We start from the raw sequence: 24,997 nt of genomic DNA, 5'->3' as shown, positions 1-24,997 counted from the left end.
CCTGGGCCCCTACACCCAAGTGGGAGACCCAGAAGAAGCTCCCGGCTTCAGATTGGCCCAGCTCTGGCTGTTGCAGCCATTTGGGGAGTGAACCATTAGATGGCAAGATCTCTGTCTCTTCCCCTCTCTTTCTGTAACTCTACCTTTCAAATAAATTGTTTAAAAAGAGAGAGAGAGAGAGAGAGAGAGAGAGAGAGAGAGAGAGAGAAACTAACATAAACTAAACTCTGTAAAATTTTAATGCATAAAATAAGCAATTGTCTTCTATGTGCAAACTTGTTTGAGAAACAGTAGTACAACAAAGTTAGGTAAGCTTTTGTATTGCTTCTGAGAGCATTTAATTCAGCAAAATGTACTGTGGGTCTCTAAACAAATGTGATTATTTATAGTAATTCCCAAATGTATTTGACTAGAAATCTTTGGAAGTGGCTTTTCTGTGGGACAACTATTAATAATTGAGCAAAGTTGGCTGGCGCTGTGGCTTAACAGGCTAATCCTCCGCCTTGTGGCGCCAGCACACCGGGTTCTAGTCCCGGTTGGGGCGCCGGATTCTATCCCGGTTGTCCCTCTTCCAGGCCAGCTCTCTGCTATGGCCCGGGAAGGCAGTGGAGGATGGCCCAAGTGCTTGGGCCCTGCACCCTATGGGAGACCAGGAAGAAGCACCTGGCTCCTGGCTTCGGATCAGCACGATGCACCAGCCACAGCGGCCATTGGAGGGTGAACCAACGGCAAAAAGGAAGACCTTTCTCTCTCTCTCTATCTACTCTGCCTGTCAAAAAAAAAAAAAAAAAAAAAAAAAAAAAATTGAGGAAAGTTAACGCAGAGCACTTGCTTAGCAGATATTAAACTGCAGAAACACATGCCAGTACCGACTTTTGAGAGCAAAGGCTGCTTTCTTTTATACAGGCTAGACAACACAGTTTTAGCTCTTCAGACATAAGTAGAAGACAGCATGACAAATACAATCACAATTAGAAACATTTGATTATTTTCCACTTGGTTTCATCCTGACTTACCCAGAAAAACCAAATTCTTTTATTGCATTTGACAGCCAATTCAGAGTTTCTGACTGATTCTTGGGATTCTTCTGTGAAAAAGCCATTGACATAACCTGGCACAGGGGAAAAAAACAACATATCTGTGTTTTCTCTCATACTTCTTACAGAAAAACAGCATGCCACTAAGGAAGATAAGAGTTGAACATGATTTTCCAACGCTAAAACAACTCCAAGAATGTCTTGAAAGATTTAACCTACATAAAGTGAAATAATAATAATAAAAGCATACTGGACTGTTTATAACTGTTCATTAGTGATCAATTTGGATTATAATGTCTTAGGAAGGGGCCTGCGCCATGGCACAGTAGGTTAATCCTCTGCCTGCGGTGCCGGCATCCCATACGGGTGCTGCTTCTAGTCCCGCTGCTCCACTTCCGATCCAACTCTGCAATGGGCTGGGAAAGTAGAAGAAGATGGCCCAAGTCCCTGGGCCCCTGCACCCATGTTGGAGACCAGGAAGAAGCTCCTGGCTCCTGGCTTCAGATCGGCGCAGCTCCGGCCGTGGCGGCCATTTGGGGAGTAAACCAATGGAACTCTACCTCTCAAATAAATAAATAAAATCTTTAAAAAAAAAATATATTGTCTTAGGAAGAAATTGCTGTCATTTTCTACAGAATATTCTGGACTAAGATAAATTTTCATTATCAGGAAACAGTATATTATTAAAGGTAAAAAATGCAATATCAAAAATGGTCTTGGGGCAGGTGTTCAGCACAGTGGTTAAGATGCTGCTTGGGACACCTGCATCCCATGTTGAGTGCCTGGTTTGGGCCCTGGCTCCTTCACTTCTGTTTCAGCTACCTACTAATGTATACCCTGGGAGGAGGAGGTGAAAGCTTAGGACTATTTGGGACCCTACCACCAACATGGGAGATCTGGGTTGAGTTTCAGGCTCCTGGTTTTAGCCTGGCTCAGGCCTGGCTATTGTAGGTATTTGTGGAATGAACCACTGTGGGAGAGCACTCTCCATCTGCCTCTGCTTTTCAAATAAAATTGGGGAAAAAACAAACCCAAACCAAAAATACCACCAAAGAAATCAGTTTTACTCAAGAATGGTTTTATTCACAAACTAATCTACTAAGTTTAAATAAAAATTTGTAGAAAAATTAGAAAAGCTTGGGGAAAGAGAGCTCTGTGTCACTAACCTGTTCAGCTGTCCATGGCAACATACAAGCCTCAGCTATTGCTGTCATAGCTTCTTTTGCATTGTTCCCACATTTCACATCTCCAATCTTGTCTACAAGGCCATCTAATACAATCTGAGCTGAAGTTTTAGAAAAATTTCCCTTCTGGGCAATCAAAGCGACTATGTGAAGCTTCATTTGCATCACCTAAACAAGGACAAATATTATGAACTGGTGAGTAAACAAAGACATTTATTTATTTACTTATATTAACAGCAGCCCAAAGATATAATACAGTAAGAAAGAACTGATAACACATGCAAACTAGAATCAGAATGTTAAATAAAAAAGCAAAAGTAATTATCATCCTGTTTTCTATTAATGTAGCCAACTGATAGTGAAGAGAGGGGAAAACACCACACCACTTAATGTTTAAAAACATTAATAAGCAGGGCTCGTGTTGTGGCAGCACAGGTAAATCTGCTGTTTGACACTGGCATCCAATATCAGAGGGTTTGAGTCCCGGCTGCTCAGATTCTGATCCAGCTTCTCACTCATGCACTTGGGAAGGGAGCAGATGAATGCCCAGTTGCTTGGGCCCCTAACACCCATACAGGAAACCAGGATGGAGTTCCAGGCTCCTGGCTTTAGTTTGGCCCAGCCCTGGCCATTGCCAACCATTCAGTTGAACCAGTGAACAGAAGATCTCTTTCTCTTTCTGTCACTCTGCCTTTAAAATAAAAAATAAGTAAATAAATCTGTTTTTTGTTTTTAAAGTCCCAAGCCAAAGCATTATCATTATTTGACTTGTCTTATACCTTCCTGAGAAAGCTTGGTTTGAAGGACTTGCTTGTTATTTGACCTGATTCTGGTTAGCTCAGAGGAAAAGCACTATTACTAAGGAGTTTGTTGCATACAATCACTGACATCTGTTTAACAGCAGACAAAAGGGCTTGGTAAAAAACTTTAAAGGAAAACCTAGGGAATAAAATATCCACAAATGACTTTGAAAGGCTCCCATACATTCCCAAGCATCTAGAAGGATGTGTGCATATTCCAGGCTGTGTGTAGGCCTAGGAAAGAACTAGAATGGTTTTTTCCTCTTACTCTGGCTTATCATCACATCCTATGTAAGCAAGAAGTGAAGACCAAGGTAAAGTTGTAGGGTGCTAGAGCACTGAAAGCAAGCCTAACAGACATACACAAATAGCTCTGGCAAAGGGTGGAAGACATATTGGTTAAAGTCATTGAAGAACATCTCTGCCCATTCACTAGCTAACTACTAAGCTACTGAGCAGAGGCTCTGGTGACTGCATCACAACTATAATGAGATTATAGCTGACACTATCTAGGATGACTAGAAAAGATGAAAACTAAGTATTGGCAAGGATGCAGAAAAACTAACTCTCAGGGCTGTGAGACTAACTGCTGTGGCACAATAGGTTAAGCCACTGCCTGCAGTGCCAGCATCCCATATGGGCATCAGTTTGAGGCCCAGCTGCTCCATTTCCAATCCAGCTTCTTTCTAATGTGCCTGGGAAAACAGTGGAGGATGGCCCAAGTTCTTGGGCCCCTGTATCCACATGGGATACACAGAAGAAGCTCCTGGCTTGTAGTTTTGGCTTGGCCCATTTGGGGAGCGAACCAGCAGATGGAAGATATCTCTCTCTGTATCTCTGCCATATAAATAAATACAAAAATCTTTAAAACATTTTTTTCAAAAATCTTTACTCTCATACAAATATATTGCTAGTATGAATGTAAAATGCTGATGTCACTTCAAAAAAGTTTGTCAGATCCTCAAAAAATTATCCCATGCAATTCTGTATATTCCCAAGAAATGAAAACACATGTTTACATAAAAACTTGTTCACAAATACTTACAGCAGCATTATTCACAATAACTAAAAAGTGGAAACAACCCAAATGCACAACTAGTAAACAGAAAAATAAAGTGTGGTCTGTCAATACAGTGGAATATATTACTTGGCACAATAAATATTAAGAACTGATACATGGTACAATATGGTAGGTGAGCTTTGAAAACATGCTCAGTGGAAACCACACACAAAAACCCACATATTGTATGAATCCATTGTATAAAATGTCTAGAAGAGAGAAATCCATAAAGACAGAAAACAAATTAGTAGTTGCCAGAGACCAGGGATAGGGGAGGACTGTTAATGAGCATGGGTTTTTCCTCAATAAAACTGTTATAAAATATATATAATAGGGGCAGGTGTTTGGTCTAGTGGTTTACAATCCAGTTAAGATACCCATCTCCCACACTGGAGTACTTAGGTTCAATACCAGGCTCTTTAGGTTCCTGATTACAGCTTCCTGCTAATGTAAACCTTGGGAGGCAGCAATGATGGCTCAAGTAATTGGGTTCCTGCCACCCATGTGGGAGACCTGGATTGAGTTCTTGGCTCCCAGTTTTGGCTTGGGCCCAGCTTGGCTGTTGTGGGCATTTGGGGAGTGAACCAGTAGCTAGGAGCTATAAGTCAGTGAATGGGAGCTCTGTGCATGTGTGTCTGTCTCTCTCTCTGTCAACAAGTACACCAGTGGATAAGAGCTCTATTTGTGTGTGTTGATATCTCTGTCTCTCAGGTAAATAATTTTTAACAAATATATAAAATAATCCCTTGACATGCAACTAATATAGGAGGGTATTGGTTTAAATTATCCTTTCTTATGCATCTAACACAGGAGGGTATGGCTTAATACACGAATACTGAAAATGTGTTCTTTCACCTGAGAAGATACACAAAGAGGAGTTTTAAAAGTGGTAGCAAGGAGGCTGGCGCTGTAGCTCAATAGGCTAATCCTCCGCCTGTGGCGCCAGCACCCCGGTTCTAGTCCCGGTTGGGGCGCCGGATTCTGTCCTGGTTGCCCCTCTTCCAGTCCAGCTCTTGCTGTAACCCGGGAGTGCAGCGGAGGATGGTCCAGGTCCTTGGGCCCTGCACCCGCATGGGAGACCAGAAGCACCTGGCTCCTGGTGCTGGATCAGTGCGGTGCACTGGCTGTGGCGCACCTGCCCTAGAGGCCATTGGAAGGTGAACCAACAGAAAAGGAAGACCTTTCTCTCTGTCTCTCTCTCTCACTATCCACTCTGCCTGTCCAAACAAACAAACAAACAAACAAACAAAAAAGTGGTAGCAAGGGGATGGCATTGCACAGCAGGTAAAATTACTGGATGCAATGCTGGCAATATGCAATCCCAGATGGGTGTTGGTTCTGCTCCACTTCCCATCCAGCTCCCTACTAATGGCCAGGGAAAAGCAGCAGAAGATGGCCCAAATACTTGGGTCCCTACCACCCATGCGGGAGACCTGGGTGAAGCTCCTGGCTTCAGCCTGGCCCAATCCTGGCTATTGTAGCCATCTGGGGAGTGAGCCAAGAGTTGGAAGATCTGTGTGTGTGTGTGTGTATGTGTGTTTGTCTCTTTCTCTGTAACTCTTTCAAATACATAAATAAATCTATTTTAAAAAATAGCAGTGGTGTGAGGAAGAGGGCAAGATAAGAATCTTTGGGAGTACTCAGCATACGTGAAGCTGGATGGTATGGCTGAGGTGCTGTAACACTGTCCTAAAGAGAATACAGTGTACAAGGGAGTTAAGGACCATAGTGAGAAAACAGGAAGTAGCAGAAAGGAAATGAAAAAGAGACTAGCGGGGCCGGCATTGTAGTGTAGTGGGTTAAGCAGCAGCCTGCAGTGCCAGCATTTCTTATGGGCACTGGTTCGAGTTCTGGCTGCTCCATTTCCCACTTGGCTCCTTGCTAATGCACCTGAGAAAGCAGAGGAAGGTGGCCAAGTGCTTGGCCACTGTAATGTGGGAGACCTGGAAGAAGCTCCTCACTCCTGGCTTGGCCTGCAGTGCCAGCATCCCATGTGGGCACTGGTTCAAGTTCTGGCTGTTCCACTTCCAATCCAGCTCTGCTGTGGCCTGGGAGGGCAGCAGAAGACGGCCCAAGTCCTTGAGACCCTGCGCCTGTGTGGGAGATCTGGGGGAGGCTACTGGCTTCAGATCCGCAGCTCTGGCTGTTGCGGTCAACTGGGGAGTGGACCAGCAGATGGAGGACCTCTTCCTTTCTCTCTCTCTGCCTCTCCTTCTCTGTGTAACTCTTTCAAATGAATGAATAAATCTTAGAAAAAAAACCCCACTATTTACGCTAATAATGTAGTATTGTTCAATTTCAGCTCTATTATCAATTACTGAGACTATAAAACTGACTAGGTGGCAATCTGTTGAAATCTTTACTTAGTAATACTAAGTAGATCTTCTGTATATAAAGATAATTAAAAATGAATTTTAATGAAGAATGGAATGGGAGAGAGAGTAGGAGATGGGATGGTTTGCAGGTGGGAGGGAGGTTATGGGGGGAAAAACCACTCTAATCCAAAAGTTGTACTTTCAAAATTTATATTTATTAAATAAAAGTTTTCTGAAAAAAAAAACCTGACTAGGTGGTAAATTTTCATTGGCAATTTAAAGACAACTCTTACTTTCCATTCAAATAAATAAGAAAGTTATCTCACTGTTTTCTATCTCACCCTTGATTATATAAATTTAGAATAGAGGGCTTTTAGGCCTAAATACTGAGGAAAAATGCATATAAATTATACAAACTGCACATATACTTACAGGTAAACTCCTAATTACATAAAGTTGTATTTCTGTTTAATCAAAAGTGAACAAATTCCACTGTTCTTTCAAAATTGTATCTCTGTATTACTACATAGGATGATGTAGTAGAAATTATTTCAATAAAAGACATTGTATCTCCAACTGAGAAACACCTAGAGTGGTGGGTATTTGGTTGAGCAGTTAGGCCACTAGGTCGGATGTCTACATTCCATACTGGCACTGAATGCCTAGGTGTAAAATGACCTCTGGCTCCTGATTTCAGTTTCCTGCTAAACTAAACCCTGGGAGGCAACAGTGATGGCTCAAATAGTTATATTCCTGCCATCGGGTGAGGGACCTGGATTAAATTCCTGGCTCCTGGCTTTGTCTTATATGCCCACCCACCCCCACCCCTGCCTCATACATTGCAGGCTTTTGAGAGTGAATCAGTAGATATGAACTCCCTGTCTCTCAAATAAATAAATTTTTAAAAAACAAAAACCCTGAAAATTGGGGCAGGCATTTAGCCTAGTGGTTAATATGCAGGTTAGGATGCCAGTGTCCTACAACAGTGTATTGGGAGATACCCAGCTTCCTAACGTGGATACTGGGAGGCAGCAATGACGGGTCAAGTAGCTGGATGCCAACTATCCACATGAGAGACCTGCACTGAGTTTCCAGCTTCTGGCTTCAGCACAGGCCCAGTAAAAGCCCCTGTAGATTTTGAGGAATAAACTTACAAGTAAGAGCTCTGTTTCTGTTTACAGACATCTAGAGAGTGAATCAGTGAACAGAAGCTCTCCCTGTGCCTATCTGCCTCTCTTTCTTTCAAATAAACAAAAAAAATTTTAAATGCACCTGAAAATTAGTTTCTTTCCATCCTGGTTTCTTGGCCAGCATCCTCACTAATGCCTGACATGGCATTTCAGTTCGGTCCATTAGTTCAACAGCCTTGAAGTGAAATAAGAGAATAAGAATTAAAATGTTAAAAATTAATTCCAAAAGAACAGTCAATACCCAAACCAAGTAAGTACTTTTTTTTTTTTTAAAGGTAAGTAGTTACTTTTAAAGGAGGCAGGTCAATAGAATTAAAGAAGGTTATAGAGAGAGTATATAGTTTTTGTTATAATGATTTCTTAAGCTAAATGCTTTGATAGAGGGCTGTTATATTAAAATCATTGAAAACTCTTATTTCACATTTCAGGAGTTCACAAATAACTTGCTCCAAGGAAAGTAACAGTAACCACTTTCATTTGCATAGTATGTGGCAGGCAGAAACTGCTTATCCATATGTGTATTCTTACTTGATTTTCCTAAAAACAGTGAAGTACAGGAGGTTAGAAGTAGTGAAGTGTTACATTTCAAAGATGCACAAACTCAGGTCTAAAGCAAATGAGCAGCAGATACGGGACTGGAAGCCTCCGTCCTCAAGTCCCAGTGCTCTTTCATGTTCTCCACACCGCTTTATTAGAATCACATGGTGTATGCCAGAAGTAGCTACCACACACGCCATTTCAACAGAGTTTCAAGTGTTTCTCAAACCAACAGGTAATGTTTGTTTTAGCAAGGAATCACAACAAAGGGGTAAACACAGAAACAGATGAGGAGAGGTTTAAGTGGAGAGATTTGCTTGCTTAGTAAGTCTATGAGCAAGTATCATAATTTAAAAATTCACCTAAACCTTATAAATCAGAATAAGAACTTAATTTTCTTGAATAAGTACTAAGTTATGAGCTTATAAAAGCCACAGAATGTAGATGTTGAAGACAACAACACGATACAGCTACACATGAAGAAAAAAACCCCTGTGTCCTCTTCAGTTATCACTATGAAACAAGTTCACTGGTTATAAAACAGCAGTTAGGACAAATCCTTCAACTGTCAATTACATTGCTTCCATATAATTGGGTTTTCTTTGCCATTCCACTCATCCCTGCACCCCTACCTTCTGGAACTCTTCCATACAGGCCAGCCTTTCCTTCCAGTTACTGCTGTCTAACAGCTGTATACAGGTAGGGGGAAGGACAGCTGAAGCTTTTTCTTCACATACTTCTACCTGTAAGATATAACAATACCCTAAAATTAGAAATTGCTCAAGAAAACAGATGGCAAGAATGTACAAATACCCCAACCAAAACCAAAGGAACACTCCCACAGGTATGTTATTGTGTATGAGACTTCTATGCATTTCCTACTGCCATAAAGGGGAAGTTTGTCTAAGGCAGTGTCACTAAGCAAAAAGAAACTGACTACATGATACAGAACCCAGCAAAACAGAACTGAAATTTCAAAGGTCTCCATTCCCCACCATTTCCCAAGTTTCAGGCATAGCACATAACACTGACCGAGAGCTCGGGCTCCACTATTTCTTTGGTCTCCAGTGCTTTCTTGTTCTTGGTTCCGGTGCTCCCTGTGCCTCCTGGTGCAGCTGGTTTCCCCTTCTTAGGTGGCCCACCAGCCTAAAAACAATTTTTAAAAACTTAAACAGCTTAAGGATTTAAACAATTCTTTTTTTTTTTTTTTTTGACAGGCAGAGTGGATACTGAGAGAGAGAGACAGAGAAAAAGGTCTTCCTTTTTGCCGTTGGTTCACCCTCCAATGGCCGCTGCGGCCGGCGCATCTCACTGATCCAAAGCCAGGGGCCAGGTGCTTCTCCTGGTCTCCCATGCGGGTGCAGGGCTCAAGGACTTGGGCCATCCTCCACTGCCTTCCCGGGCCATAGCAGAGAGCTGGCCTGGAAGAGGGCAACCAGGATAGAATCCGGCGCCCCAACCGGGACTAGAACCCGGTGTGCCGGCGCCGCAAGGCGGAGGATTAGCCTGTTAAGCCACGGCGCCGGCCAAGGATTTAAACAATTCTTAAACCTTTTTGGATCTCTGATCCCCTTTGAACATTTGATTAAACTGAAGAACTATCCCAAAATAAACAGTTTTTCACATCCATAGAATTTAAGTTTTAAGAGTGGACAGACCACTTGGAGATCATCCGGGAGTAATCTATTAACAATCTCTAATCCAGAATAAGCTACGAGATGAAAGAAACAAAAATGATAGACTTGAATCACAGTGCAGGTACAGACTAAATTGAGAATGACATCCTAATGCCTTCAAATGTCTCAACCTTTCCTACATCAGTACAGAATCATAATATTTACTCAATACTTAACCCTAAGGTATCCTGTTTTCAGGAGAATATTCAAGGGTACTTCAAAAGTTTGTAAAAAAAAAACAAACAAACTGGAATTAAATGTTTATTTCAGTACAAAAAATTTTGAAATCTATGTATGTGAGTAGAATTTGCAAGGAAAAGAGGGGCTGTTATAGCAACAGCAGTTACTTGTCGAGTTATGTTGAAAATAATCATCTAATTGAATCTTTCCTTTCATTTTCTAAAGATTTTATTTATTTACTTGAGAGGTAGAGTTACAGAGAGAGGGCTGACTCACTCCGCAAATGGCTGCAATGGCCGGAGATGGGCTGATCCAAAGCCAGGATCCAGGGGCTTCTTCCAGGTCTCCCATGCGGGTACAGAGAGTATATAGAACTTAGGCCATCTTCCACTACTTTCCCAGGCTATAAGCAGAGAGCTGGATCTGGAGAGGAGCAGCCAGGACATGAACTGGCCCCCATACAGGACTCTGGCACCACAGGCCGAGGATCAGCCCACTATACCACAGTGGTGGCCGTGAATCTTTCTTTTTAGTTTTTCAGGTGACTTCTGTTTTAAGTATATGGTCATATAACCTACAAAAATGACACTTTTGCCTCTCCTAAGTATTAACACCTCTCACTATATTCTTCTACCTAAGTACAGATCACTATTAAACAATTACAGTACCAGCAAGCATTCTTTTTCTCTTTTTAAAGATTCATTTGTTTATTTTGAAAGTCAGAGTTACAGAGACAGGTAGAGACACGTATCTTCTATCTGCTGGTTCATTCTCCAAATGGCCACCAATGGCCAGTGCTAGGCCAGGTTGAAGTCTCTCTCTCTCTCTCTCTCTCTCTAACTTTGCCTTTCAAAGAAATAAAATAAATCTGGAAAAAAAAAAGGAATACTTTTAGTATTTCCATTAAGTATGATAGTGTACTGGGTTTTGATTTGCCAGACTATAGCAATCAAGGGAATACCTGAGACAATTTTTTATTTATTTTCTTTTTTAAGATTTATTTACTTGGAAGACAGAATTACAGAGAGAGGTAGAGACAGAAAGAAAGGTCTTCCATCCGCTGGCCCACTCCCCAGATGGCTGCAATGGCCAGAGCTGCACCAATCCGAAGCCAGGAGCCAGGAGCCAGGAGCCAGGAGCTCCCTCTGGGTCTCCCACGTTGATGCAAGGGCCCAAGGACTTGGGCCATCCTCCACTGCTATCCCAGGCCATAGCAGAGAGCTGGATTGGAACAGGAGCAGCCAGGACTAGAACCGGCGCCCACATGGGATGCCGGTGCTTCAGGCCAGGGCTGTAACCCGCTGTGCCACAGCGCTGGCCCCTATTTATTTTCAGTAAGCTAAATAATATTAATTGTATGTGACAGAACCCAGCAAAAAAAGAAATCAAATCTTGCAGGTCTCAATTTTCCAAGGATTAACGAGTTTGAGGCACAATATATAATGACCTGAGAACTATATGGTTAAGAATTTTAATCAAGAAGATATGCTGATGGGGCCTGCACTGTGGTACAGGGTGGGTTAAGCCATTGCCTGCACCAATTGGGATACCGGTTCAAGTCCAGGCTGTTCCACTTCCAATCCAGCTCCCTGCTAATGCATCTGGGAAAGCAGTGGAAGGTGGCACAAGTATTTGGGCCCCTGACATCCATGTAGGAGGACCAGATGTGTTCCAGGCTCCTGGCTTCGGCCTGACCCAGCCCTGGCTGTTGCTGTCATTTTGGGGGGTGAACCAGTAGATGAAAGATATCTTTTTTTCTCTCTCTCCCACTCTCTGTAACTTTATCTTTCAAATAAATAAATAAATTTTCTAAAAAAGAAGCTATGTCAAGGGGCTGGCACTGTGGAAGCAGCATATTCAAGCTACTGCCTGCAATACCAGCATCCCATATGAGTGCCAATTTGAGTCCCAGCTGCTCCACGTCTGGTACCCTGCTAATGTGTCTGGGAGGGCAGCAGAAAATGGCCCAGGTACATTGACCCCTGCCACCCATATGGTAGATCCAGATGGAGTCCCAGGCTCCTAGCTTCAGCCCATTCCTGGCCATTGCAGCCATCTGGGAAGTGAATCAACAGATGGGACATTGATTTCTCTCTTTCTCTCTCACTCTCTATAACTCTGCCTTTCAAATATATAATCTCTTAAAAAAAAATGTTGAAATTCATTATATTCCCTTTCAATATCTGAAGTTAGATTTCTTTTTATCTATAAACTTACAAATTATAATATTAATCTTGAACCATCCTGGCAACTCTGAAATAAAACTTTAGTTGGTCATACTTTTTATTGTACCAGTGCTAACATAGTATTAAAGTCTTCATTTAAGTTATTTTCACCCCAATTTTAAAAATTAACAAAGTACACAACAGTGCTAGTAGTAACATTATGGCAATGTACATCACTGCTTACACTGCTCCTTCTACCTATTTTGGGTATTTGTTAAGAAATGCCCAAAACCTAAAAAGAAAAGATGGGATGGGATGATAAAGGATCAAGTTATTCTTCAACATCCAGATCTGTTCTGAAACGAATGTTCCCTTGAATAAATTCCAAGATTTTAAGGTGCCATTAACAAAATTAATAGTTTTTAAATAAATGGAAATGTTTAATACCTGCCACTTCATATCAGCAATATGGTTTTTGTTGGTTCATAGAAACAAGCCCTCTAAGAGATCTGAATATTTTCTAACCCTAAAAATGGAAAATCCTGTACTCTTTGATTACCTAGAATACCTTTCTGGATCCTTCCCTGTGCAGACATTTTCTTACAGAGAGAAACTTCAATTAACATACTTCCTATTTCTCTTTTTTAGTGTATTTTAATTGACTGATTTATCATTCCATTCCTATCTGGCTCATTGGGTTAGATGCTGATGCTTTCCCACTTACCTTTTCAAAACAGGAATAGAGAGAAATTGCCTGCTTACCTCCCCCCCACCCTTTTTTTTTAAAGAATTCCTCTTAATAAGAGAAGACCAGCTAGCTTGGACATGGAAGGATTTAGAGAAACAAAAGGAAAATACATTGTAGTAAGAAATATGGATAAGCCTTAAGGATCTAATACTAAGTGAAACAGGCCAGTCCCCAAAAGACAAATACCAATGATTCTACTTATATGTGGCACTTAAAGTAGTCAAATTCATAGAAACAGAAAGAAAAACAATGGTTACCAAGGGCTAGGGTAAGGAATAAGGGGCTATTGTTTAATGGGTACAGACTTTCAGTTATAGAACTAGGTGGTAGTAATGGTTGTACAACATTATGAACATATTTAATAATACTCAACTACTCAACTATACACTTGAAAAAGGTTAAGACAGTTAAATTTTACGTTTATGGGGGAAAAAAAGCATTCCTATATCTTTATTTCCATTTTTGTATCTATTAAAGTTCACCAAATGTATTACTGGAATACTATGATGTCTTAATTAACAAAAGTTCTTCTGTATTTTCAATGTGATAAATTCATTCATTTCTCAAAGTCATAAATGGAAGCACCACCATGAGCCTGAGAACTTTACTAAATTCTAATTTCAAAATATCTATTAACCTTAGTAGCAGGTGCCTTTTTTAAGGGTCCTGGTTTGGGTGCTGAAATGTCCTTCGTGTCCTTATCTCCTGCAGCCCCTGAAGCAGCAGTCCTTCCAGGTACAGGTTTGAATTCCTTCTTATCAGCTCCTGGGCCAGCTTTTTTACCATGTACCAGTTCTACTTTTTCTGAACATTCTTTGATCTACAGAATGAAAGAGAAGCAAACATTATTTAGCACAACTTTCAAACATAACCACTATATTACTATTTATTAAGTCATTTCAAAATCACAACTATACATGAGAATTCAGAGAGAAAAGTTTTCTTTTCAATGAAGACAGATTATACACTTTCTTGGCAGTGGGTATATACTAATGTATTATTTTATTTCTTCAGAAATTAGGATTTTAATAAACTTACAATAACATTTTTGATGGAAGACATTCTTATTTAGACAGATAATTTCCAAGATATTAGAAACACTTATCTTACAACACTATTTTCACCTTCTTTACAGATGGATTACTCAGTAACTTTCTAGTTATACTCTGAAAGATATTTCTAATAATATCACCACTATAGCCTAGGATGAAATTTAAATCTTCAGAAGCTATGTTTCCTAACTGTAGGACTGAATGACCAGTAGAGAATGAAATAAATCAAAATTGAAAAGAGAAAGTACTCAAAACTTATTCCAATTGTGTATGTGTATAAAATTTCTTTCCTTTTTTTTTTTTTTAAAGATTTATTTTATTTATTTGAAAGAGTTAGAAAGAGAGGTAGAGATTATTTCAAAGACAGAGTTACAGAGAAAGGTAGAGACAGAGAAAGAGGTCTTCTATCCGATGGTTCACTCCCTAGATGGCCACAACGGCCGGAGCTGCGCTGATCCAAAGCCAGGAGCCAGGAGCTTCTTCCGGGTCTCCCACACGAGTGCAGGGGTCCAAGGACTTGGGCCATCTTCTACTGCTGTCCCAGGCCATAGCAGACAGCTGGATTGGAAGTGGAGCGGCCAGGACTAGAACTGGTGCCCATATGGGATGCCAGCCCTTTAGGCCAGGGCTTTAACCCATTGCGCCACAACGCTGGCTCTCCATTTTTCTTTTTCTTTTTTTTTTTTTTAAAGAGTTATTTTATTTATTTGAAAGACAAAGTTACAGAGAGATGTCTTCCATCCACTGGCTCAGTCCCCAGATGGCTGCAATGGCCAGAGCTGAGCTGATCTGAAGCGAGGAGCCAGGAGCTGCTTCTTGGTCTCCTATGTGGGTGCAGGGGTCCAAGGATCTGGGCCATCTTTTACTGCTTTCATAGGCCATAGCAGAGAGGTGGATCACAAGTGAAGCAGTCAGGACTCAAACCGGCACTCATATGGCCTGCTAGTGCTGCAGGCCAGGGCTTTAACCTGCTGCACCACAGCACAGGCCCCTAAAATTTCTTTTCTAATGTGAAGGTGATTAAAAAACAAAACAAAACAACAACAACTGAGAAATTCTGATCAAAAGGATTCCCATACTTTAATTTCCCAGAGATGAAACCAGGCAAATAGACAGGACTGTTGTCCAGTTTTATTACAACCCGTTACTAACCTACCTTATCCAGCTTGAGTTTGTCCACATCAGCTAAGAATGGGTTTACTGCTTTCTCACCAACCACCTTCAAAGCAGTTCCCAATGCTTCAAATGCAGCATCTCTGACTTCAGGAGCAGAATCGTTGATATGCTATAGTCCAGAAATAAGCAAAATGATCTGAACCCAAGGTATTTTAAGTATTCCTAATATTAATTGAGGTTCATCATTGTTGGATAAAGAATTTGTGGTTTACAATTTGCTGTAGCTAACTGTAGCTTTCCTTTGCCAATTAACAGTCTTTCACAAATTCTTTTGGAGTTAAGGAAAGCTCTGGTTACCCATTTAACAAGTTAATATTTTCTTAAATAAAGTCAGGAACCTCTGAATGACATTTCAGGTAATGACAGACCAAACATATAACAGCAGTCCTATAAAATTGTGTTTCCTAGTGATATTGTAGCCATTTTAATTTGTGTTAAGTACACTCTATGTTAAACAACTTATGACTATACTACACATCTGATGCCTATGCATGGCCAGAACCAGCTGAACACCAATATGTGGGCCATGTAAGAAACAACAGTTGGTGGAATCATGGAGCTAACTTGTGGTTCCTTCAGGAATAGGAACATAGACAATGATAAGAATTTGGATTCAATTTCCAAAGTCGCAGAGGTTCTGCTCCTCACCAGATGATAATCTAAATCTGAAGTAAAATAATCACCATACAACATTAGAAGAAAAAATAACATGTTTCGGTATAAGACGTTTCCCCAGTTTCACAGAGAGTCTATACCTTAAGAAGAGCAGCACAAAAGGGCTTCAGCAAGCTCTTTGGCAGTGTAGAAGCAGTGCAGTGACGGAAGCTTCTTGCAATAAAAAGAGATGTCTGCTGCTTGATAGTTGGATTTTTATTATCCATCACTGCTAAAACATCTTCACTGATGTTCTGTAGTGTGGTCTTCAGAAAGAAAATGTGGTCATTGAGATGAACTTTTTTTAATTCTGAAGAACAATCAAAATACCACACTGACAAAAGGTACATTAAATAAAACCACATGCTCACACTGTCAACTTACAGTAAGGAAGATTGCATCGATTGCCTCCTGCAAGGCTTGTACCACTTGAGGCTTCTTCTCCTTGAATTTCTCCAAAATGGTTGGCACAACCTATGAAAGAGAACAGCTGGACTATTATTTGGCAATGGAAAGGAATGACCTTAAAAAACCATATGCTAAATTAAAGAAGCCAATCACAAATTTTATATGAAATGCCAAATCTATAGACATAGAAAGTACATTAGTGGTTACCAAAGCCTAGGGGTACAATAGAATGGGAATGACTCCTAATAGGTGTGGGGTTTGAGATACAAAAAATGTTCTGGAATTAGTGGTGATAGTTACACAACCACTAAATAAATCACTGAATTATCTACTTTACAAAGACAAAATTTACTACATGTGTTATATCTCAGTAAAGGTATTATTTTAAAAATGATCTTGATTCTATCAAAGAAACAAACATAAAAAAAAAAGAACATTCAGGTTAAGTCTTCCATAAATAAATCTTTAAAAAAAGAGGCAGGGGGGCTGGTGCTGTGGTTAGAGTCCCAGCTGCTCCACTTCTGACTCAGCTCTCTATTATGGCCTAGGAAAGCACTGGAAGATGGCCCAAGTCCTTGGGCCCCTGCACCCACACGGGAGATCCGGAAGAAGCTTCTGGCTTCGGATCAGCCCAGCTTTGGCTGTTGTAGCCATCTGAGGAGAGAACCAGCAGATGAAGACTTCTTTCTCTCTGTCTTTCAAATAATAGATAAACCTTAAAAAAAAAAAAAGTCTTTCGCTGGGAGCAGGCATTTATTATAGTGGTTAAGGGCGCCTATATCCCACATCAGAATGCCTGGGTTTGATTCCTAGTTCTGATTCCTGACTCCAACTTCTTGCGAATGCACAATGGGAAGCATTGAGGTGATGGCTCAAGTAATTGGGTTCCTGCCACTATCCTGGAGACATGGATTATATTCCCAACTCCTGGAACCAGCTCCAGCTTTTACAGGCATTTGGGGAGTGAATAAGTAGACAGGAGCTCTCTTATCCACCTCCCACCCCAGAAAAAAAAAAAAAGCCATTCCCTTTCTTGAAGGGCACAAAAATCTTATGTAGAGATAATTAAGAACTCTCATTTTGTACTTCTGTGGCAGAGTTTCTGAATCTATTTTTTGCCTCTACCTTATATACAACCATGTTACAATTTCTATCAGTAACATCTCTCACTAGACAAAATGATTCTTAATGAGGTGGATTCAGGGTAGGGAAACTGGTATAGCATATACTTCTTCCTACCACCCAAGATTCTGATAAACCTCACTGTACTGGGATGTCTCTTATTCTTTTACTACACCAATAAAAAAAGAAATTATAGCAATTTGGTTCAGAATTTACCTTCTTAGTGAAGTCCTGTTTACCAGTGAGGATAAAATTTTTAAAAATTTGTATTTTATCTTTTAAGCTATTGACAGTTCATTAAATGTTAACATACATAATATATAATGACTTTCTTTTTTTTAAAAAAAGATTTAGTTATTTAATTGAAAGTCAGAGTTATCCAGAGATAGAGATAGAGATAGAGAAAGAGAGAGAGAGAGACAGCTCTTCCATCTGATGGTTCACTCCCCAACTGGCTGCAATGGTTGGGGCTGTGCCGATCCGAAGCCAGGAGCCAGGAGCTATCCCAGGGTCTCCCATGTGGGAGCAGGGGCCCAAGGACTTGGGCCATCCTCCATTGCTTTCCCAGGCCACAGCAGAGAGTTGGATCAGAAGAGGAGCAGCCGGGTCTTGAACCGGTGCCCACATGGGTTGCCAGGGCTTCAGGCCAGGGAGTTAACCCGCTGTGTCACAGTGCCAACCCCTAAACTGATTTTCAAATGCTGTGTGTCAGCAAAAATTGAAGACTCACTTTATAATACTAGGAGTTAGTGCTTTGAAAATCAGGATATTTTAATGGGTAGAAAGCTAAGATTCAGTTTCGTAAGTATTACCCAAAAGTTTATAAATAAAGAAAATAAAACCAAACATGCCAGCCACTAACATATTTGAACCACAGCACATGTTTTAAAGTTTTAAATAAACAAAAAAAAGCCTCCAAACTACAGAGCACAACAAAGTGAAACAAAGCCAGAATCAGCACTCAAACTAGAGGACCAGATAATAAAACAAAATGGATTTTAAAAATTGTTTTCTACCTCGAAAAGCTATTTTTTAAAAAATATTTCTTGGCCGGTGCTGCAGCTCAATAGGCTAATCCTCCACCTTGCGGCGCCGGCACATCGGGTTCTAGTCCCGGTCAGGGTGCCGGATTCTGTCCCGGTTGCTCCTCTTCCAGTCCAGCTCTCTGCTGTGGCCCGGGGGTGCAGTGGAGGATGGCCCAAGTGCTTGGGCCCTGCACCCCATGGGCGACCAGGAGAAGCACCTGGCTCCTGGCTTCGGATCAGCAGCCATTGGAGGGTGAACCAATGGCAAAAACGAAGACTTTTCTCTCTGTCTCTCTCTCACTGTCCACTCTGTCAAAAACTAAAAAAAAAGAAAATTATTTTTTCAAAGAGTTACAGAGAGAGGAAGAGACAGAGAAAGAGCTTCCATCTGCTGTTTCATTCCCTAGATGGCAGCATCAGCCAGTGCTGGGCCAGGCCGAAGCTGGGAGCCAGGAGCTCCATTCAGGTCTCCCATGTGGGTGGCAGGCACCCAAGCATTTGAGCCTTCTCTGGTCCCTTTCACAGGTCACTAACAGGGAACTTTATTTGACATGGGGCAGCCTGGACTCAAACAGGCACCATTTAGGGGTACCAGTATTAAAGGTTTCACCAGAACACTGGACCAATGAAAAGCTATTTTTAATACAGTAGTATAAAATATCCTAATAAGTGAAAAAAACGAACCAAAAGCTAGTTAATATATTCATAGCATTTACAATATGGATTTCATATATTACTATTAAAAACCTGTAATTTTGTTCTAACTTATTATTTACTTGTCTAAATATTTTAGAAGCCCATCTTTTTTTTTTTTTTTTTTAAAGACAGGTAGAGTGGATAGTGAAAGAGAGAGACAGAGAGAAAGGTCTTCCTTTTTGTCATTGGTTCACCCTCCAATGGCCGTTGCGGCCGGCACATCTCGCTGATCCGAAGCTAGGAGCCAGGTGCTTCTCCTGGTCTCCCATGCAGGTGCAGGGCCCAAGCACTTGGGCCATCCTCCACTGCCTTCCCGGGCCATAGCAGAGAGCTGGACTGGAAGAGGGGGAAGAGGGGCAACCGGACAGAATCTGGCACCCTGACCGGAACTAGAACCTGGTATGCCGGCACCACAGGCAGAGGATTGGCCTATTGAGCCTTGGCGCCGGCCAAGAGGAGCTCTTTCTGTTTCTCTTTGTAACTCTGATTTCAAATACATAAATCTTAAAAAAAAAAAAAAAAAAAAAAAAAAAAAGCCAGAGAGTTTTTTTAAAACATAAAGCAAACTAGTTTACATTTTTTATAATTTTATTGATTTGCATCCAAAATGGAATGTTACTTACATGTCCTGCATATTGTCCAAATTTCTTCCTTAGCCCAACAGCCAGGCCTGTAAGACATTTTGCTGCCAAAGCTACCAACATGACATTGGTGTCCTTTCCTACAACCTACAAAAGGGGAGAAAAAGGAAAAACTGCCATGACTCTGTAGAAGAATATTGAAAAATGTATTCTCAAAAGAACTCTTATGTTAATGGATGACCAATTCTGCTTCTGACAAAAGAGGAAAGATTTCTCTTTGATAATGGCAAATTTAGGAGCCTCCTTTCATTATGTTTAAATTCCTAATTTAAAGTTTTACCAATAAAACATACATAAAACCACAGCTTAAAATTGTTAATTCTCCAGTAGTGGCAGTCTGGGCTGCCAGTGTTGCACAACTGTAGAAGACTCTAACAACTGTAGAGAAGCTGGAGGTCTCATGATTTTGTTTTGGGGCAGGGCAAACCAAGAGTATATACTCTGAGATACCACAGAACAGCAGCTAGTATTAACACCCAAGGAGCACCAGTAGAAACTGCTGTAATTTGGATGGAAAATCTATCTCTCATTCCCTCTCTCTACATCAGACCTTCAAATAAATTTTCAAAAGAAAGAAAACAAACTGCTGTAGGTGCTTTCGGGAAATCCATGGGGATTCTAAATTGCACATACAACTCCTCTGAGGGAGCTTGTGACCTCAGACATTTTAGTCATCGAGTGATCATTACCTTTGCATTCAGAGTCTCTTAGCGGATTCTCTTCCACCACAGTTTACACTATGTCGTCCTATGATAAAACCCATAAAGCCTAGCCCTTATCTAAACTCATGGGTAGTAGAGGCATCTGTATCAATTAAACAAGAGTAATTTACTGGGCTCCTTCCTTGGACTGGGGTAAGATGGTCTTGGAAAGTTGCACTGCTTATAAATTCCCCTAAACTGCTGTTTTTTCATTCTTTCCCCAGAAGTAACATCTACATTCTACTTTAAAATTTATCCAGTCCCTTAGTTCCATAAGCAGAAGTGCCTTACACAACTCTTAATATGTAGCCCACAAGTAAGGTCTAGTTGGCACCTATTTACATTCCTCAAGTGCTGAGGAATAAGGATTAAGAGGCTAACATTTATTAAAGACAAACTAAGCAACACTATTTTGTAGGTGCTTCATAACCATTTTTAAATTTAGTTTTCATCCAAACCCTGTGAGATAGATACCATTATCATCTCAATTTTAGTTTTGCAATTTCAAAAATCAGAGGTTAATATGGCCAAGGTCATGTAGCTAGCATATAGCAGGGCCGTGATTCAAGTCCAGGTTGGTTCTGACTCCAAAGCTTTTGCCCACTGTACTATAGGATACTCACCCTCTGAACCCATGGTATGATAAGCCCATTTTCCTGATGAGATCAGAGACTTAATGAATATTTTGTTAAATCTGTAATTACTATAAGTATACGGAGAAAACCAATTCCATTAAGTTGTACTGAACTTGTTAATAGCATTTGTAAACATTCTGGTTATTTTTACTTACCGAAATACTTGGATATAATTTAGATGCTAGACCTCATATTTGGCATCTAAAACTATATGGTATACTATAGTAATGGTTATCAAAAACATGCCAGACTCTATTCCAAGAAATTCTAGTTCAATGAATCTGGAATGGGATGTGGACATCAGTGTTTTTTTAAAATACAGCTCAAAATGTGGTTTTTGTTATATGGCCCCAATGATAAGCTATCATTCCATCCCTTTCTTAGGAAATTTCCTCTTCCTACTCACTCAGCAGTAACCAGTGGGAGCTGAATCTATAGACACTCATGATACTAAGGTAATGTTAATAAAGATTTTGTGAATCTATTATATCTAAAATGGCAAAGGCTGAATGAACTTATAGATAAGTAACAAATGAAGTACCCTAACATAGTAACCTGTGATCACATGCATTATCGTATGTCCTAGTTTGACTTAACAAGTTATATTAAACTGGGAAATAAGAATGGGAAAATAGAAAAATGTTATTTTTCAGAAAATAATGTATGTAAGGTACTTTATTCCAGATAAGAAAAATTTAATGACTTCTGTTTTCTCAGTGACTTCTATCTTAGACTACGAAATAAAGTTTTAGATTATAACCTCAATTTATTCTAAACATTCAGCAATTTCCAATAATGAAAAGTATTATCTCTTCTCTCATAAATCAGGACCATAATGTTAAAATGCTATGTACTTTGAAGTAATTATCAGTTAGTATTTATCTTTAACTAGTATTAATAGTCAAAACACAAACACATTGTTGACAGGCAAGAATCAGTTAAACACACTGTGAATTATTATGTTCAGAAAACTATGTTGACTATAGGTAGTAATTAAAGAGGAAAAAGGTGGGCTGGCGCCATGGCTCAACAGGCTAATCCTCCGCCTAGCGGCGCTGGCACACCGGGTTCTAGTCCCGGTCGGGGCACCGGATTTTGTCCCAGTTGCCCCCCTTCCAGGCCAGCTCTCTGCTATGGTCTGGGAGTGCAGTGGAGGATGGCCCAAGTGCTTGGGCCCTGCACCCCATGGGAGACCAGGAGAAGCACCTGGCTCCTGCCTTTGGATCAGCGCGGTGTGCCGGCCGCGGCGGCCATTGGAGGGTGAACCAACGGCAAAGGAAGACCTTTCTCTCTATCTACTCTGTCAAAAAAAAAAAAAAAAGAGGAAAAAGGTACAAAGACTAAAAGTGAAAAATGACTAATGCCATATAAGAAACATGAAGAATATGTAATAAAACACTCTGAAGACCAAATCTTAATCTCAAGATAAAAAAAATAGTTATCAACCACTACCTATAAGGAATTAAAGTCAAACAAGTTATGGGTAAGAGGCATCTTACAAATAACCTATGAAAACAAGAAAACCCAAGACTATGTTAAGTGAGGTGCTAACTCAAAGACAGCTTTGGGATGGGCATTTAGCCTAGCAGTTAAGATGCCTGAGTCCAATATAAAGGTGACTGGGTTCTATTCCTGGCTCCTGGCCCAACTCCAGCTTCTGGGAGACAGCAGTCATGGCTCAAGTCATTACTTTCTTGACATTGAGGTGGGAGATCTGGCATAGGGTCCTAGCTTCTGTGGGCCCAGCCCAGGCTGTTGTATTAGGGCAATGAGTCAGCAATTCAGTCTCTTTCACAAACACACATAAACACACACTCTACTACCACCACTGCCACCAAGAAGATAGCTCAAGAGATAACTTCAGGAATATCCTAAGGAATTTCAAAATGAATAGTTCTTCATGACATGCATTAAGGAAAAAAATGGGAAATTAAAGGGAATTACTTGACTTAGACAACAGAAAGAAGAGATTATGATGGAGGGAGAAGGGATTTGTCTGTATGTTATTCTTCAATAGCATTCTTTTTCCATTTTACCATTTCCACATTTTTGATTTATTTCTGTGTAGTCAACCTAATATGGATATGAAGTTGGTTTATTTGTGTATAAACATAAATAGTATCAAATTTTAAAAACACGTTTCAGGTTAATTTATACAACTAAAGTTAACTTCTCACTTTAACCACAAAATTAAATTTTTTACTTTATTATGGCTTTTGATTGACTTCTCCCATTGCACTATGTGTAGGGAAAAAAAATTTCTACTGCTACCCTAACTGATAAAGAAAAATTCAATGGCCTGGACAGTTGTTAGGCAATCAATGCTGAAAGTTTTCATTTTACCTTCTTTAACGCTTTTACTAGATCCGCATAATCGCCTGCTTCCAGTTTGGGGTTTTTCACTAGTACCTCTACAGCCTCCAGGGCTTCTTTTCTCTCTTGCCATTTTTTTGCCTCCTGTAAAACACAATCTGAGTTACTTGTAGAAGAGAAAATAAGAGGACAGAGTAAAATCTGTTTCTTGCACTCTACTAATTCAAAGATATAATGTTTTTGTTTTCAGAAACTTTTTCTATTTCTAAAGTTAGTTTTAAAAATTGCAAAACTATGCAATTAGAATATTCTATTCACTAACAGATACAATTTTTTAAATACATAAAACATATTTTCATAAGGTTTCCTAATCCTAATAGACTTTTCCACCTCATTTTCTTTCTTTCTTTTTTTTTTTTTTTGACAGGCAGAGTGGATAGTGAGAGAGAGAGACAGAGAGAAAGGTCTTCCTTTGCACCGCGCAGATCCCAAGGCAGGAGCCAGGTGCTTCTCCTGGTCTCCCATGGGGTGCAGGGCCCAAGCACTTGGGCCATCCTCCACTGCACTCCCGGGCCATAGCAGAGAGCTGGCCTGGAAGAGAGGCAACCGGGACAGAATCCGGCGCCCTGACCGGGACTAGAACCCGGTGTGCCAGCGCTGCAAGGTGGAGGATTAGCCTGTTGAGCCACAGCGCCGGCCCCACCTCATTTTTCAAGGCAAATGTTTATTATGTAAGTGTCAAATGGAAAATAAGGATATAATGACACATTTTTAGTCCAGCTCATAGTGGCACAATTACAGGAGAGAAATCTCCCTACTAACAACATTGAAAAGACCAGAAAAGGACAATCACATAACCAGCAACCAAAATTCTAATCCTGGAGATTAGTTTTCTAGATTGTGAGTATAATATCCTTTTATTTGATGCTATAAAATACACTTCACTAGAGATCAAACAATCATTCAACAATTTGAACACCCACTATTTGAAAAAAAAGTGAGGATTACAAAAATGATAACAAACATCATTCTGGAGGAGATTAGTGAATAAATATTTGATGAATTTAACTCTAATCAGAAATTAACAGGATACTCAAGCTGCTGATAGCAGAGCTGGATGATGTCTAATAAGTACCAGCTGTGACCACCATGAACGCTACACAAGCTGCTCTGGTAAAGGGTAAGCAGCTTAACCTAGTTTAGTTACATGGAATTTCCCCTAAAAAGCTATCTTTAGGTGGAGACCTAGAGGATGAAGAGGTATCACTTAGGTAAATGAAGAGGCAACAATGTCACAGGCAGAAAGAACAGAACATGTTAAGGTACAGAATTTTTTTTAAAAGAATGTGGTACTTTTGCTACTGGGAGAAGTTCAGTATGGTTGGAGCATGGAGAGTGGGAGCAAATGAGATATGGCTAAAAGGTAACTGGGGGCTTCAAAGGTGCTATAGGGTGGCCTCTGTGACCACAGGATGATTTCAGACATCATATCAAAACCCATGGAAGCCAGTAATCAGTAAAGAGTTTTAATATGGGAAAGTTTACATTATCAAAAATGTTAATGACACTGTGAAACAGGATGGGAAGGAGGCAAGAGCAGACACAGAAGTCTTGTGAGAAGACTACTTACTGCAATACTGAGGCAAGGCATGATGGTGCTAGTAGGGATAAGAGCCTGTTTC

At 40.4% G+C, this 24,997-nt stretch overlaps 1 protein-coding gene across 4 annotated transcripts in view; it reads right to left on the bottom strand.

Annotated features, from left to right (window-relative positions):
- Positions 1-24,997, bottom strand: part of CKAP5 (cytoskeleton associated protein 5) — a 113,987-nt gene that overhangs the window by 42,113 nt on the left and 46,877 nt on the right. For all 4 annotated transcript variants that reach the window (XM_062196210.1, XM_062196208.1, XM_062196207.1 and 1 more), the window contains 11 exons: positions 23,346-23,459; positions 19,649-19,753; positions 16,159-16,248; positions 15,876-16,040; positions 15,101-15,229; positions 13,530-13,712; positions 9,156-9,269; positions 8,756-8,866; positions 7,669-7,761; positions 2,204-2,389; positions 1,017-1,111 (listed from right to left, as the gene is read on the bottom strand). In XM_062196210.1, the coding sequence (XP_062052194.1) occupies positions 1,017-1,111; positions 2,204-2,389; positions 7,669-7,761; positions 8,756-8,866; positions 9,156-9,269; positions 13,530-13,712; positions 15,101-15,229; positions 15,876-16,040; positions 16,159-16,248; positions 19,649-19,753; positions 23,346-23,459 (1,385 nt within the window). The remainder of the gene's footprint in view (positions 1-1,016; positions 1,112-2,203; positions 2,390-7,668; positions 7,762-8,755; positions 8,867-9,155; positions 9,270-13,529; positions 13,713-15,100; positions 15,230-15,875; positions 16,041-16,158; positions 16,249-19,648; positions 19,754-23,345; positions 23,460-24,997) is intronic.

The sequence above is a fragment of the Lepus europaeus genome, chromosome 7, assembly GCF_033115175.1.
Source record: "Lepus europaeus isolate LE1 chromosome 7, mLepTim1.pri, whole genome shotgun sequence".
NCBI lineage: Eukaryota > Metazoa > Chordata > Mammalia > Lagomorpha > Leporidae > Lepus > Lepus europaeus.
Note: the sequence above shows the minus strand (reverse complement) of the source record. Positions and strands in the feature narration are given on the sequence as shown.